At 35.1% G+C, this 17,249-nt stretch overlaps 1 protein-coding gene across 4 annotated transcripts in view; it reads left to right on the top strand.

Moving 5' to 3' along the window:
- LOC120086308 (protein ENHANCED DOWNY MILDEW 2) overlaps positions 1 to 16,997 on the top strand; it is a 41,011-nt gene extending 24,014 nt beyond the window's left edge. For all 4 annotated transcript variants that reach the window (XM_039042883.1, XM_039042884.1, XM_039042881.1 and 1 more), the window contains exons 13-19: positions 2,599 to 2,691; positions 6,475 to 6,516; positions 12,889 to 12,999; positions 13,369 to 13,440; positions 15,038 to 15,156; positions 15,263 to 15,326; positions 15,398 to 16,997. In XM_039042883.1, the coding sequence (XP_038898811.1) occupies positions 2,599 to 2,691; positions 6,475 to 6,516; positions 12,889 to 12,999; positions 13,369 to 13,440; positions 15,038 to 15,156; positions 15,263 to 15,326; positions 15,398 to 16,789 (1,893 nt within the window). In that variant the 3' untranslated portion in view covers positions 16,790 to 16,997. The remainder of the gene's footprint in view (positions 1 to 2,598; positions 2,692 to 6,474; positions 6,517 to 12,888; positions 13,000 to 13,368; positions 13,441 to 15,037; positions 15,157 to 15,262; positions 15,327 to 15,397) is intronic.
- Positions 16,998 to 17,249: the final 252 nt, after the last annotated feature.

The raw sequence follows: 17,249 nt of genomic DNA, 5'->3' as shown, positions 1-17,249 counted from the left end.
GATCTAAGTAGTCATTTTGTTGGATTCTTGAATATGTTTTAATCTCATGATGGGTATAGGACTCATCTATTGATTCTCTTGAATCAACCTTTCTTGATCGTGTTTCATAACCAAAAGAGTAATTTTGAGTCTTCAACGTTTTCTTGGGCTGTAAAAATCCATTCTTGATGATTCTTGATGATTCTTTAATTCATCTAACTCCCAATCTTTATGTTGATATCTTGAAAAATGGGTTTGATTGGATTGTTCGGCCTTTTTTTTTTTTTTGATATTTTGCCTTCTTATTTCATCCCAAATTGCCCTTGAAACATCATCAAAATCTCTAGAATCAAATTTCCAATATGGATAATGATAGGTTCTTTGAGAAATCGAGCATGAGTAAAATTAGTATGTTGAAATTCTTCTTCGAGATCACTTGAGTCAGAATTCCAGCACTGTTTTTTGAAGTAAATTTAATTTTCTAGTCTATACCAATTGCTGATTTTTTTCTCGGACGTCCTCTTTGATCGATAATAGTCCATTCTTGCAAAATCTTGATAACTGTTTTTTGGAGTAAATTTAATTTTCTTGTCTATACCAATTGCTGATTTTTTTCTCGGACGTCCTCTTGGATCGATAATAGTCCATTGCAAAATCTTGATAAATATTTGGTTTCTTCTTTCTTTCTTGGAATTTCAAGGGTTCCCTCTAATTAGATGATTGCCGCCGGTGGAATTTCAACATTGACTGCCACTGGTGGAAGTCTGGGAAACTCTTGGCGATGCCGATCGCAAGAGGGAGCTTTGTGAGTTGTGCTCATTGCCAAACAACACACTTAACAAGGGGGAACCCTTTAAATTCAAGAAAATTGAGAAACAGCTTGAAGAGTCATCCAAGAATGGAATTTTATAGATCTAATGCATTTTGGGACAGAAATTACTACTCGTGCTATGAAGAACGGCCAAGAAGGTTCAAAAGATGTTTGAGAAAATTCAAGAATCGGTTCTACAGCAATTTTGGTGACTAAACTTATTTAAGAACACCCAATTTGTACATCAATCCCGAAGTATTGGAGGAAATGAAGGAAGTGAAGAAAATCCAACATTTGTTGGGAGAGATGACTCAAAATGTAGTGTAACTTTTTGAACATTTACAAGAACTTAGAAAAGAATTAATGCAAGAAAATCAAGAATCCATCCAATAGGGCTGTGAAATCGGGCAAGAAACGAATGGAAAAGAAATCCATTGTAAAGATGAAGACCAACCGTACAAAAAGAAAATTGAAGAAATTTTCAACAAGGTTAAAAAAATGATTAACTCTGAGATTGCACAACTTGAACTGGATGAGAATGAACAATCGGTTAATGAAAATGATGGTAGGGACGTTGAAAGCAGAGACACGACAGTAGTAGAAGAAAACAATACCCATGGGCATCCTATGTCGAAAAGGTTTGAAAACCTAATTGCAGCCAACCACGGAACAATGTGGAAGATGATATGTTTGAAATTGGAAAGAATTGGGTTTCTGAACTAAATCAAAACCCTTGAGAATGTGGCCTAATACAAGGAGGCTCTCTCTATTTATAGAGAATTATAAGTGTCCCAAAAGGATAACTAAAAGAGATTAAAACTAAATTGGTAATTAAAATGTAATTAATCAAGGATTAACCAAAATTAACTTGATTTTACCAAATTATCCCTATTCTACTACATCAAAAAGTTGATTTTCTTATAAAAAATCATTGGGATTCTGTCACTTGCTCGATAGAGAAACAATTGTCATAGTGGCTCTTTTATCCTCAATTGGGGAGTTTGATATTAGTATGAGGGAGAAGGAATGTTTCTCTTTGGAGCCTGAATCCTTCTAAAAGTATTCGTGGTTCCCTCTTCCAAAGTTCTGTAAAGGTGAAAATTTTCTAAAAGACAAAAGTATTTGAAAAGTCAAAGACACAGACCTAGTTTTAAAAAGTGCCGAGTGCTTTAGGCATGCGGTGTGCCTTTTGTGAAGCCCTAAGGCCCAAAGCCCTGGGCCTTGGGTTTTTTTTTTTTCATTATTTTAAAAAAACAATTATTAGGGTTTTTTTCTGATATATTAATTATGAATAATAAAATTTATTGAGCCTAAATGGAAATTTTTTTTTTCCTAGGGTTTTGTTTTTATTTTTTTATATTCACAGGTTAACTATGCTCTCTCCCTTATGTAGTACTTTTATATATACATAGTGCACCTTACAAAAAAAGCCTGCATTTTTCTTTGCGTCTTGCACTTAAGCTCCCAAATACTATTGCGCTTTATTTCACCTTGAGCGTTAAAAATCATTGGACACGGGTTGCAGAGAGATCATTGAGGATTCCTTTTCCATCTATCCCCTAGGTCATAATTTATTTGGCTGGAGTTCCTTTCTTTAATTGCTTTCATTTTTTATGGGCTTTGATTTTTTTTTTGTCTTCCCTTATATAACTATTTTTTTTTTCTCAATGTAAGTTTTGTTGTTCATTTTTTTAGAAAAGAGATAAACATAATGTTGTTTATTTGGATTAAATATGTTAGCTTCGTTAAATTCTTTGTTTTCTGCGAACAATTATTTTTAATTGACTTTGTGAATTCCTTTGCTGTAGAACAAACTCAAGGTATATCTTGCACCATTTCTTTATGGCATGCGCTACTCCTCCTTTGGTCGTCATTTTACAAAAGTTGAGAAACTTGTGGAGGTAAACTTATTTTTACAGCAATGTTTTTCTTTGGTTTAACAGTACTTTGGTAGTCTTATCTTTTAATCGTGGAAGGATGGTCATGATATATTGTGTACTTCAAGGAAGATGTTCGGTAACAATAAGATAGTCTTGGCCACGAACTATCAAAAATCTGTTGTTGAAGCATGATGTGTACTACTGCACACCAGAACTCCTGACGATGATCAACATATGATAATAGCACACGAATCAGAATTTAAGCAGTACAACCTTAATTAGACTTGGATATTCAAGACGTCTATGAAAAGCAAAAACTGCCTCTCTCTCTTATATACGGTTCATTATATAAGCATAGAACTGACTCATAGGTAAATGTAACACAAAATAACATTCTTTCTAAGTACCAGAAAGGTCCTAAGCACATAAAGCCACGAGCCTGACTTTCTACCTGCCCTCGGATAGCTTTCCTGAGACATGGAAAATTTGGAAAATGTCAGATTCGTCAGGAAGTTACAAGCATTGGGCAACCTTCTCTGCACGTCCCTACACTTTGAATGACCATAAACTTCTTACCTCTCATAGCCACTTTTTTATGCATGTAACCCAAGTTCAAGATCCATCCCTCGCCTATGTCCCCCACTCCCTCCCTGCTGCGCTCCCTCTTTCTACAATTTCAATGATAGTATGAGATTTACAAAAGGGAGAAATTCCATCCAAATGAAGTTACTAAAAATTTCTTTAATTGCTTGAGTCAAAGCTTCCTCATGGTGTTCTCATTCCAAACTCTTTGCAGACTATTCTATTCATGACATTAGTTTAAATTGGAATGCTTTTATTTCTTCTTTTTCTACTAGTTAATTTGTAATATCTTGCTAAGTTCTTGCAATGTTCTTGAATTTCATATTTTGATTGGTCTTTTGTTTTGTCTCTTATCATATGATAATAGCACACAAATTAGAATTCAATGAAAATGATTTATTGTCTCCACTCCTTGTAATTTGAGTTTTGCTCATTTCATTATATCAATGAAAAATTCTGTTTCCATTTAAGAACAATGAAAAGGATTTTTCATTAAAAAAAATCACCAAAGAGATATGCATATATACACTGATATAAAAGGAAGAAAGAGGATGTTGTCGATTAAAGCTTCAAAGGATTTTTCCTTATCTTGATAAATCCTTGAATTTCTCTGTTCAGATGGTCCAGAAAAGGCCCGGCTGATGTTAGCCAAAGAAGCTGTTTGGCTTCCTTGAAAGAGTGATCTCTAAAAACCGTATGAAACAAAACCGTATGAAACCAAACCTTTAGGCCGAAGTGCCACTGACCAACCAAACACCGTTTGAAAATGTCCCCAGATTTTGCAAGAAAAAGGGCAGTGTATGAACAAGTGGTCCTGAGTCTCATAGGTTGTGTGGCAAATGCAGCAGCAGATTGGGGATAAAAGTTTACCATGGGTCCTTCCGTTGGATCCTGTTCAGTGTATTTAAGCGTTTGAGACTAAGTTCCCATAGAAAGAATTTATCTTTTTTTAGGTAGTGTCCTTCCCAAATTGTTTTGTATAAGTCAGATGGTTGTCCCTGTACGGTGTTTGTGAAAGCAGGGGTGAGGGATCTTGTGGAGAAAGCTCCCAATTCTGCTAAATTCCATATCCATTTGTCATTCTTTGAAATTTAGCCGAACAAGAGATAAAATAATTGATTTGTAATTAAGGCTGCCCATTGTGTACAATTTCTTCGTCTTTAGGGTTTCTTCTAAAATCCGTTACCCATGAAGCTGTTTGGATATTCCATTTATCAGTCTCTGTTAATTCTTTTGACGAAGAGAGATAGTCTCAGTTATTATTTTCTGTCAGATTTTGCCTTTCACCTGATTCTTGGATTTGGGCTGTTGATCCTTCTTTACCGTTCTCTGTTAAATCTCTTATGGATGATTTGGTGGATATTGTTGAGCGTCTTGTTAAAGATTTATATTATGTTATTTGGTTGGATCATTTCCCAAAGAAAATTAAAATTTTCTTATGGGAGCTTAGTTTGGGTGCCATTAATACTGATTGTCTTCAACATCGTATGCCCTATATGTCTATCTCTCCATCTTGGTGCCTCATGTGTCAAGGGCATTCTGAATCTGCGGCTCATATTTGTTTGCATTTCCTTTTGCTACTCGCTTTTGGCATATTGTTTTGGACGCTTTTGGTTGGTCAATATTCTGTTCAAATAATATGTTTGATATTCTTGCTTCCCTCATGGTGGGGCATCCTTTTCATGGTTCTAGGCCATTTTGCGAGCTTACTTTTGGACTTTATCAGAAGAACATAAAGAACATTTTTTAGGGACTCTACTCCTGATTTTGTTAATTTTATGGATCTGGTTCTCTCTACAACTTTGTATTGGTGCAAAAATAGGCACCCTTTTAAGCATTTTAGTTTTTCTTATTTAGTTTCCAATTGAAAATCTCTTTTGTTATCACCTATAGGTGCTATTGGGTCTTCCCCTTATTCCATTTATTCAATGAAACGTTTCTTCTAAAAAAAAAAAAAAGTCTGTAAAAGGTTTCTGCAAGAGGAGCTTGATCCAACCGAGAATCTCTTCAGCACAAAGTATTAACTCCCTTCCCAATCTTGACAGAAATATGGGAAAAAGGAAGATGACAATAGGCAGTAGCTTATAATCCATTTCAAAGTGCTGTATGAGGAAGACTTGACACTGAGATTGGGCTTTTGGTTGAAATGTGAGGAGCCATACTTGGTCGTGATCACCTTCTTCCCAACAGAGGTCTTTCCTTGTAATATCTTGCCAAAACGAGCTTAGATCAGTGTTATTGACATGCACTCCGATTCTTATAATATCTTCAAATCTACTTGGTCAAAAGGGCCTTATTCTGTACCTTATATCTGTGATCCCCAAAACCCCTTGCAAAATCAGTTTCTTCACATTATCCAACTTGATGGGTGGGAGGAGGCTTTTATGAATATTTATAAAGTGAATACTTCTTTGATGTTCTGGCTTATTAAAGGTGTATGGAATTTTCAGATCCCAAAGAACGTGAAAGTGTTTTTATGGTTGTTAGCTTATAAGAGCCTTAATAATCAGGATAGGCCTCAGAAACTTGTAGAGGTTGGGCCCTGTTCCCCATGGTGTGCAGTTTGCGTATGGGAGGAGAATATTGATCACCTTTTTCTTCATTGTTCCTTTGCTTCCAAGGGATGAAGCTTTCTTCTTAGTACGTTTGAGATTTCCGTTTGTCTTTTTAATTCTAATCATATTTATGAAGTGGTTCATGATTGGAACTTGCAATGTAAAGTTAAAATCCTTTTGGGGTATGCTGCCGGGGCATTTCTTTGGTTGGCTTTGCTTCAAAGGAACGTAAAACCTTTTGAAGATAAGTCTTCTGATTTTACTTCATTTGGTGGAAATTTACAGCTCATTTCCTTGTGGTAGGCTCATGGTGATAGCTAATTCTTTTGTAATTATCCAATTTCTTTGCTTCACAACAATCGGTTAAATCTTTTGCAATTAGTTTTTTTAGGATGGGGTTCTCTCTTCATGCTGCCCCTTAGCTGTTTCTCCTTCGCTTTTGTCTAATGATATATGTTTCTTATAAAAAATCAATGTGTGATAGCAGAAGGAAATTGTTAATTAGCATTCAGTCTTTTTTTTCTGTTCAGACCTATATAAGTTTTTTCTCCTTTATTTTTCCTTGTTTTCTTTTCTTTTTCTTTTTAATTTTTTTTCCCGCTCATTATTTTTGCCATTTCATAGACTTCTAGCCCTAGTAAACACTAAAATATCTTCTGCAATGCAGATTGTTGATAGGCTTCATTGGTACATAGAGAAAGGCGATACAGTAAGTCTATTATGTTATTTTGTCTGATATTTATCATGTATGAGCAGAATTTGTTATTTATTTTTCTTAGTACAACATTTTCTTTCAATGCAATTCAAAAAGGAAATACTTGTTGTAAAAAGCCAACATTTTCTTTCAATGCAATTCATACCTTCAATATTCTTTCGATTCATAGTGCACTCTATAATCTAACAAAACGTGAGAGGTTGAATAGAATATATATATATATATATATATATAGATTCTTTTTAAGATTAGAAACTTGTGTATATTAACAAAAGATATGAAAACAGCTTAAGGGCGGGCTGGTGGGAGAGGGATCACAACAAAAGAAAGAAAACAAAACAAAACTAAAGAGCTTTTTGGTTCATTATCATGGAAAGACTGATTGCAAATAATTTTTGTGATTAAAACACCACTGAGAAGAGGGGTGTCAAACTTAGGAGACTTATATTTAAAGGTACGAAGATTCTCCTCTTCACAATTATCCCAGATGAGTTCTCTAGTCGCACAAATCTCCAAAAAATTTTAGCTCGTTTTAGAAAGCTTCCATCCATCAATGTCTTCAACCAACCAATTATCTATTTTCTTGGGCAAGCTGCAAGAGATACTGAAAGTATCCTACGTAAACGACCAACCAGGAGCAGCGAAAGGGCAGTGGATAAAAATGTGACTGATGGATTCATCACTCTCAAAACAAAGGCTGCAAGTCGAAGGAGAAAGGGCCCAATGTCTACATTTTCTTTGGAGGAGGTCCTGAGTGTTTAAACACTTCCTTCGGAATTCTAAACTTCCATGTGAATGTGATGAGGGAGGATATCAAATTAGGGACCAACGATGAGTGGAATTTTATAATTCTTATTCCATTCACCAGAATCCTAGTTATTAGTAGTAACTTTTCAATTATTAGTGAATATTTTTGTCTCTCTTTGGAATTCAAAATAAGAAGTTTTCAGATTCCAGATTTTTCTTTGGGCTTTACTGACAAAGTTATTTTGTAATTATCTTTTTGGCCTTATTTAATTATTTGCATCCTTTTTTTTTTTGGTAAAAATCCTAAATAAAGTCGTTGGCCCATGGAAATCTTGAACTGCAACTTCAAAGATTGAAGGAGCCCATAAAAAATTAAAGATCTGCCGAGCTTGACCCTCATCAAAATTTTTCTTTGGTTGTTGAGAACTGTATACGCTCCTGCCATCAAGACTTTGCTCAACCATTTTAGCCAAAGTTGTAGTATCAAAGCAACCCATAAACCCATTTAAAAAAGAAGTTGTTGCATAACCCAAAATTTGTGAAGAAATGGGTTGAAATTATCCCATAAAAAGGGAGGCAACAAATTGAAATTGGGGAGGACTGAACCCAGGTTAGATCGCATGAAACACGTACCAGGAATTGAGTACACATGTTGGGTTGGATTGCATGGGTTGAATCGAATGGATAGTGTGTTACGACGTATTCTTCCTTGCTGTCTTCGAAGCAATCATATGCAACCAAAAATTCGAACTTCTTCAAATCGCTCATGGCTGTCGCCTTATTCACCAAAATCACCTCCATCTATTATGACATCCTTTTCTTTCATGAACATGACATCGTAAGCCCTTGCCCTAGATTTTTCTTCAGACATTTTTTTCCTTGCTCAGTTGGTCTACATGTGGGTTCCAAACGTCTTTGTCTATCTTATGTGTTTCTTGCAAGGTTCGACAACCTTGGTTGAATTCTTGATCTTCTTTTAACCCAGTAAGCTTTAGATTGTGATTTTCTTGAATTATATCTTTTTTGATGTCTTACCATTGTTCTGAAAGTTGATCCATGTTTTGAGTCATCTTTCCTTACAAATGTTGGATTGTTTTTACTCCCTTTTTCATTTCCTCTAATACTTCAGGACCAATGTTCAAATTTGGTGATCTTGAATAAGTTTCAAACAAAGTAGGACTGATTCTTGGGTTTTCTTGAATATGTTTCAACCTTTCTTGGTCATTCTCCATAACCAAAATAATGATTTATGCTCTTAAATGTATTATTTTTTCAATATATTTCTATTCTTGGATGAGTCTTCAAATTTTTTCTTGCTCTTCTTGAATTTATAGGGTTCCCCCTAATTAGGTGTGCGTTGTTCAACAACGAACACAATTCACGAAACTACTTTGATACCAAATTGATGTAGCTTCAAAGATAAAAGGAGAACTTTCTCCATAAATCAAATCAAAGTCTTATTATCAATTAAAAGTTATCAATACAAGAAGACAGTTACTCTATCTATTGAGAATTGAAAAGTATACTAATCCTAATCCTAATTAATAAAAAAAACTAATCCTAATATTAATAACCAAAGAAACTAATTCTAATCAATCATGAATTTGACCAATATACCCTAAGTTATTCTAATTCTACTACATCGAGTCCCCTCTGCAATGACCTTCTTACCCCTCTGGTATTGTAATATAATTGGTGGTGGCCTAACACAATCCTGGAAAAAAAGGGCAGAAATTTTGTATTTTGAAGCCAATAATTTTCAAAGTGGAATGGCATTGAGCCCATCTTATATTTCCAAAGGTTATGATCAAAGTGTAATGATCCCGATGAAGCTCTGCCAAGTGCTCGAGGCAAGCAAAGGACCACCAAATTTGCTAAGGCAATCCTGTGTGATTAGGAAATGGGAGCTAAGCTTTTAACCTCCTTTTTTCAAGGTACCTAAGTTTTTTGACTCCATCCTCAACATCCTCGTTTTTTTTGTTTACTCACGACATTAGCAAAGGAGCAACCCTCTTTTAACGTACTGGTTACTTGTATTCTATATTACTTGTTCTGAACTCTTCCCCTTCTTTCTTCTGGTTTTTTTCTTTCAATGTCCCCTTGAAGGGGTGGGAAACTTTAGGCATTTTTATCACCAGCTTCCATCCTTGTCGACCGCAGAGGGTATAATAATGTTTTGCTTCTTTCCCAACTTCATCAACCCTGCATACTTCTTTTGTTTTGTTTGTTATCTTTTGTACCTAGAAAGATGCATCTCCTAGTTCTCCATGTTTGATAGAACTTGTATGACAAAGGACTAAGGGCCAGGTCCAAGAGAGTGTCCAAAACCCAAAAAAGGTTCCTTCTTTGAAAGGGTGGATTAAGTTGCAGCCACTCCTCTATCCTCAAGCTTGAAGATAGTCGTTTCTTTCCTGCTATCAAAATTGAACACAAACTTTATCTTCAACTGCACATTTGACTACTTTAAGAGAAACCACCATGGCTAAGGGAATGCTAGAAACCATTATTCTTTTCTCTTATTAATCTTAGGAGGAAAGGGGTTCTTAAATAGAAGAAATATCCAATTACAAATAAGGAAAGAATAAAATAATTACAAATAAGGAAAGAATAAAATATAGCAAATATAATGCAATAAGTACAATATAAAATTTCACAATAAAGGAAATAATCAACACTCCTCCTCAAGCTTGTTTGAAGATATCATTCATAGCCAGCTTGTCAATCAACTTTTTAAATTGCCACTTTGGAAGACCTTTGGTTAACACATCTGCAATTTGCTCTATTGTGGGGAGAAAGGGAATGCATATTATTCCTGCATCAATCTTTTCCTTTATGAAGTGTTTACCAACTTCAATATGTTTGATCCTATCATGAAGGATTGGACTGTGGGTAATGGAAATTGTTGACTTGTTATCACAATAGATGCGTATGGGCATTGTCTGAGAGAAATTCAATTATTCCAATAGTCTTCTTATCCATATGCCCTCACAAATACCATGGGCTAATGCCCTAAATTCTGCTTCAGCACTACTTCTTCCAACCACACTTTATTTTTTACTTCGCCAAGTAGCTAGATTTCCTCCAACAAAAGAACAATACCCCGAAGTAGATCTTCTATCAGTCGTGCTTCTTGCCCAATTAGCATCAGTGTAAACCTCAATGTTTAGGTGGTCATGCTTTGTGAATAATATACCTTTTCCTGGAGTACCTTTCAAATATCTCAAAATTCTATAAACTGCTTTTAAGTGAATTGACCCGGGTGCATGCATGAATTGACTTACTACACTAACTGCAAAAGCAATGTTAGGACGTGTGTGAGAGAGGTATATGAGTCTCCTTACAAGCCTCTGGTACTTTTCCTTTTCTTTTACTTCTTTTTCAGTTGCAACAACCAATTTTAAATTTTGCTCAATAGGAGTTTCTGCTATCTTGCAACCAAGTAGACCTATCTCATTCAGTAGGTCAAGAATATACTTCCTCTGGTTGATAAGAATGCCATTTTTAGATCTGGCAAACTCCATTCCTAGGAAATACTCTAAGGTTCTCAGGTCCTTGATTTGAAAATCATTAGCAAGGTTTTTCTTCAAGATATTCAGTCCAGTCTCATCATTACCTGTAAGAATGATATCATCAACTTACACTATCAAAACGACCAACTTACCACTTCCAGTATATTTATAGAACATAGTATGATCAACTTGACTTTGACTGAATCCATAGCTTGTGACTGCCTTTCCAAACTGTTCAAACCATGCTCTGGGAGATTGTTTAAGCGCATATAATGATTTCTTTAACTTGCACACTTTGTTAATCTCGAGATGAATTAAGGCAAGAGAGAGCTTGAGGACAAGTACCTGATTGTGCCAAGGAAACATTAGGATTACCAGATGAAGAATTGGTCTGTAGCAGCTTCAGAATTTGATCAATTTGCTCTTTGTTAAACGAGCTGGAGTCAACAACATTAGCATTAGAGGCATGTTGCTTAGAACTTTTCCAATTTGTAGGTTTTCCATGAAGTTTCCATGAAGTTTCCAACAAGTTTCACGTGTATGTCGAGGTTTATTGCAATGGTCGCAAACTCGAATGATGGGTACCTTAGTGTCCGACATCGTTGAAAAAAAAGGAAACCCAGAATACAAAATCAGCAGATCTAAAAAGAAAAAAAAAACACAATGGCTTAAACGAACCAGCAACTAGTAAAATTATAGTTGACGGACTGCAGAAACCGATCGGCAGAAGACTGGATTTTTTCTAGGGTTTCAAAATGAAAAAAATAGGGTTTTTTTTTGTGTTTTTAGGGTTTCAAAAAATTTGTTGCTCTGATACCATGCTAGAAACCATTATTCTTTTCTCTTATTAATCTTAGGAGGAAAGTGTTTCTTAAATAGAAGAAAAACCCAATTACAAATAAGGAAAGAATAAAATAATTACAAATAAGGAAAGAATAAAATATAGCAAATATAATACAATAAGTACAATATAAAATTTCATAATAAAGGAAATAATCAACATGTTTGTTATCTTTTGTACCCAGAAAGATGCATCTCCTAGTTCTCCATGTTTGATAGAACTTGTATGACAAAGGACTAAGGGCCAGGTCCAAGAGAGTGTCCAAGACCCAAAAAAGGTTCCTTCTTTGAAAAGGTGGATTAAGTTGCAGCCACTCTATCCTCAATCTTGAAGACAGTTGTTTCTTTCCTGCTATCAAAATCGAACACAAACTTTATCTTCAACTGCACATTTGACTACTTTAAGAGAAACCACCATGGCTAAGGGAATGCTTAACACCCATGGTTAACGAGAATGGAAGGGAGAGTATGGAAAAGTTACAGGGAAATGTTGGGGAAGAGAATGGGTGGCGTGGGAGAGAGAGAGCGCCATGTGAAAATGTTTCTAAGACTTAATTGGACCGGATGCTTATGTCAAAAAAACAAAAAAAAAAACCAAGGAGATAGCTTTTCCAAGCTAGTTTTGATATTTGACACTTGGTGGTGTCATTGAATAGTCTCACAGAATGGTCAGAGATTTCTTTTGGTGTTCTAGTGATGTTTGTTGTAGCTCTTGATTTCAAACCCCACCCAAGGTCATGTCAATTTTATAACTGCTTCATGTTACAGTGATGCTTGTGATATAAGGAGATAACTTCTCCAAGCTAGTTTTGATGTATGGCACCTGAATATCATGATATTCTGGTGATACCAAGAAGATAACTTCTCCAAGCTAGTTTTGATGTATGACACTTGAAACTGGTGGTATTGTTGGATAGTCTCACAGATTGGTCAGAGATTTCTTTTGGGGTTCTAGTGATGATTTCGAACCGCACCCAAGGTCATGTCAATTTGATAAGCGCATCATGTTACAGCGATGCTTCTGTTACCAAGGAGATAACTTCTCCAAACTAGTTTTGATGTTTGACACTTAAAATACTGGTGGTGTCGTTGGATAGTCTAATAGAATGGTCAGAGATTTCTTTTGGGGTAATGATGTATGTTGTAGCTCTTGATTTTGAACCCTACCCAAGGTCATGCCTATTTTATAATCGCATCATGTTACAGTGTCCTTTTTATTTTTACATCATAATTGAGTCTTGCTGCATACTAAAGTTTCTCCTATAAACAGATAGTGGATTTCTGCTGCGGTGCAAATGATTTTAGTGTTTTAATGAAGAAAAAACTTGATGAGATTGGTAAACGATGCTCGTACAGGAACTTTGACTTTATTCCGCCGAAGGTACACCAACCCAAACTTACATTTTAAGCATATAGAAGTCAGATCTATTAGCAACTTCGTTAAGCTGTATGGATATATATAACATAACATAGCGATTATGTGTTGTGACCAATTGTTATACCATTGCTGATTTGGATGTGCTATTTTATTTGATCAAGTCAATTACTAATTCTCATGATTTTTACTTATTTGTTTATTATATTTTCTAGACGTCAGCACTCTTTTCCTCAAGGAGATTGCTTCTTATCTGTTATCAGAATTTTTTCGTGTTTCTTTCATGCTGATTGCCTGTTACTTGTTTTCTACATCTTTTAATATTTGTTTGTTTATCTTGATTTCCGGATGTTGGTTTCATGCCTTTTTTTGCAGAATGATTTCAATTTTGAAAAACGGGATTGGATGACTGTGCAACCCAAGGAATTGCCTAAAGGATCCCAATTGGTGAGTGAGCAATAGTCTCTATTGAAAAGATGAAAAATTCTCTCCTACTCCCATCCCCAAACCCACCCCCCAACTCCCCAAAAGAAAAAAAATGTGGAACAATTGCTTTCTTGGTTGCTTTATCAAGAATATATTTTTAAGAAACTTTTAGAAAATATTAGTAGTTTAATATTTCACTAGATCTATGTATTACTTTTATAAATAAATAGAGAATCGTAGGTTAACACTTAAATTTAGGTTAAAATACCACCTGTATTCAAGACTCATTCTTTGAAAATATCCAAATTTCCATAAGATAAATCTTAAATTTAGACCATACTCTTAATTTATTGTTAACATTTTTTTTTAAAAAAAAAAATATTAATCTTCCCTCTAATCTTAAATTTAGTCCCCATTCCTAGTTTATTATTAACTTTCCCAAATTATATATATTATATATATATATATATTATTAATCTTCCCTTTATAAATTTTGGAAATATTTTATTCACAACGTGTCTTTTCTTAAATGAAAATTACATCATTAATTTTAAGATTTATTGAAAGTATAAAGACAATTTGAATGTTTCGAAGTATATAGACTGAAATAGAATTAGAATGAGAACCAAAATACATGCACCAAATTAGTAGTTTAACCTTTAATTTATTTTCATTAGTATGCACGTAAGATCTTAATTGATCTTTAAATTTAAACAGTCAAGTCTTGTAGAATTCAAGTGATGGTATAAGTTTGAGTCCCAAATATATAGATACTTTTGACTTGTCAAGTATGCAGAAAGGGATGCATTTTCTTTACATGTAATTTTTAGTATATTATCACATTTATTTGATAAAAAAATAAAACTTATAGAGTAACAAATAATCACATGAACTTTTTCTTTTTCTTGTTTTCTTTCTTTCTTTTCTTTTTTTGAAAAATTTATTATTGATTTAATGATAATTGATCAAAATCAATATACATGTGTTAGAACTATTTGTTGATTAAACATTTAAGACAATTGGTATCTTATCAAACGTTGAGACAGTAAAATCACAAATCAAAGTCAACTCTTCATTTCTTTCCCTAGGCCTGGTCAATTAATTTTTCTCCAAAATATGTGAGACGTGTTAATTAATGGATAATTATGACTATTTTAAGAATTTATCATAATGTTATTAGAAGATTTTTTATTCCATAACATTCTTATTTATTTCCAACTAAAAATATATAATAAGTTATTTTCTTAGTTTAAAATAATTTCTTTAGATGTTCTCTCTTTTCAAGTACAACTAATCAGTAATGTTGAAGGTCTCACATCAGAAAAATGAAGGTCCAAATATTTTGTACGGCACATGAGTTACTCCTCTCATTGTCAGTTGTTTTTTAAATAATCCCATGATTTAGTTTATCTAATAAGTCATACATATATAAAATATTACATTTACAAGATAAGATTATTTGGCCTGGGGACATTTTGAAAATAAGTAAATTCTTTTTAATGTTCATATGTAAATTATTAAAGCAATGATTTATATACTATGGCATACGTTATTTGGATCTTTGTGGCTTATCATTAAACGTAGCTGATTACCTTCCTTACGTATCTTGTGGGAGTAGATCATGGGGCTAAATCCTCCATTTGGAGTTAAGGCTGCTTTGGCAAACAAGTTCATAGATAAAGCTCTTGAGTTTAATCCAAAGCTCCTTATTCTTATTGTTCCTCCTGAAACAGAGAGGTAATGGTCGTCAGTCACAGCTTTTTTCTTTCCAACTCGGATTTTTTTTGAAGGAAACGAAGCTCTTGAGGAAACTTTCATTGACTTACATATTTTCCACTGGCAGGTTGGATAGAAAAAAGACTCCTTATGACCTGGTTTGGGAGGATAATGAGTTTTTGTCAGGAAAGGTATTGGCAAGATCCTGTGGCAATTTCCTGTTAATATTATTGAGATAGACTCTGATTCCCTTCCTTTTCAGTCATTTTATCTTCCCGGATCTGTCAATGCCAAAGACAAGCAGATGGATCAGTGGAATGTCCGGCCACCTGTGCTCTATTTGTGGAGTCGTCGTGACTGGACTGATAAACATACAGCCATAGCCCGAGAGCATGAACATCTCTCGCCAAGGAAACAAGAGGAATCAGAAAAAGGGAAGACTGCTGATACTTCAAGGGTGAAGCAACCTGAGGAGTCTGAAAAGGGAAAGAGTTCTGATTTGTCAAGGCTCAGGCAACAAGAGGATTCAGGAATGGGAAAAGGTTCCGATGTGCCGAGGCCTAAGCAATTGGAGTCAGAAAAAGGCCAAAGCTCCAAAACTTCGGCTGATGATATTCATCTCCATGAAACATTCCTGATGAAAGAATCTACAATACTAGCAGCAGATGAACCAGAAGATTCGAAGAGTGGATCGATTGTCTCTGAAGTTCATAAAAATGGGTCCACGAAAACATCGAAGAGGGATAGTGACAGAGAGAGTCATGACAGTCGAGACGTCCGTCCTAATCTGTCTCCTGAGGCTCCAAGGAAGAAGAGGCAGCGTTTTGAAGAAATACCTAGAAGAGGCGATGGCGAGACATCAGAAGAGAGCAGACGTGATGGTAAAAGGCCTTTAAATGAGATTAATCAGAGACCTCATGCTTCTCCAAATGTGAGTGATCATATATCCTATAAGTCTGTTGAGAGGCCTTCATATGCTGATGCGGGAGGGATTGAACGTCAGCAGTCTGGGTTGACCATGCCTGACCCGAATACCAACTTTGGAGCTCCTTACGATGCACAAACCAGCTTAACTGATGACATTGCCAGAAAGTACAACCTCAATGCTGAGGAGTCTTTTTCAATTGGGACCACTGGATGGTCAAACAATGCAAGTCCGATTTATGATATTGGTTCTAGACACATCGAGGAACAACGTAACGTGGATCAAATGGGAGGACATGTTGATGGCCTTAATTATAAACCATACGCCACTGGGGTTGGCACGTACATGAGGGACTCCGAAATACGGCCACATATTCGTCATTACGGGCACCCAGATACTGACAATTTAAGAAGCAATTACCAAACTGGACCTGATCCCAGGTATAGCAGGATTGGGGCATTCCCATCTACTTATGGGCATCTGAGTACATTTCCTGAACCATCTCACTGGATGAACACTTCAGCAACGCAACGATATGCACCTCGCCTCGATGAGTTGAACCACACTAGATTGGGAGGAATGGGTGCTGGCCATCAGATGAACGGCAGCAGCACTTTCGACCCTAGAGAACGCCTATCCTCTGGTTTCAGGGGTGCGCCACAGGGCTTTGCACCTGGTCCTCAATACCCGTATTCGAACCAGAATTCAGCGGGTTGGCTTAATGAGTAGTACAATAATCTAACTCTTGCTTGGCCTCATGGAACTGTTGCTTTTTGGCTAACCAAACCACATTACTTGATGGATAAACTGAAATGATCTTGTGTATGTAAGTAGTAAATTTAGCTTTTAAAAATAGCCTTACTGACGGCGATGATCTGTGTAAGTATGTAATATGTTCATTGTTTCAAGTAAAATGACTATCTCGAAATCTGCTCAATTTTCTACTTGTGTTAGCGAAAAATAACAGAGTTGAAATATCTTTTTGGTTCTATATTGAAGTTTAATTTTAGACTTTATATTTTGAAATATTCAATTTTAGTTTATATACTTAAAATAAATCTTTAATTAGTTTCTATTGTTTTTTTTAAAAAAATTCTTTTGTTATCTTTCAGCATTTTCACTGGAAATTATTATCGTTATTTAAACAATAACGATAAAAAAACAACTTTGATTAGATTGATTGAAAGTT

This window comes from Benincasa hispida, chromosome 9, assembly GCF_009727055.1.
Source record: "Benincasa hispida cultivar B227 chromosome 9, ASM972705v1, whole genome shotgun sequence".
NCBI lineage: Eukaryota > Viridiplantae > Streptophyta > Magnoliopsida > Cucurbitales > Cucurbitaceae > Benincasa > Benincasa hispida.
Note: the sequence above shows the minus strand (reverse complement) of the source record. Positions and strands in the feature narration are given on the sequence as shown.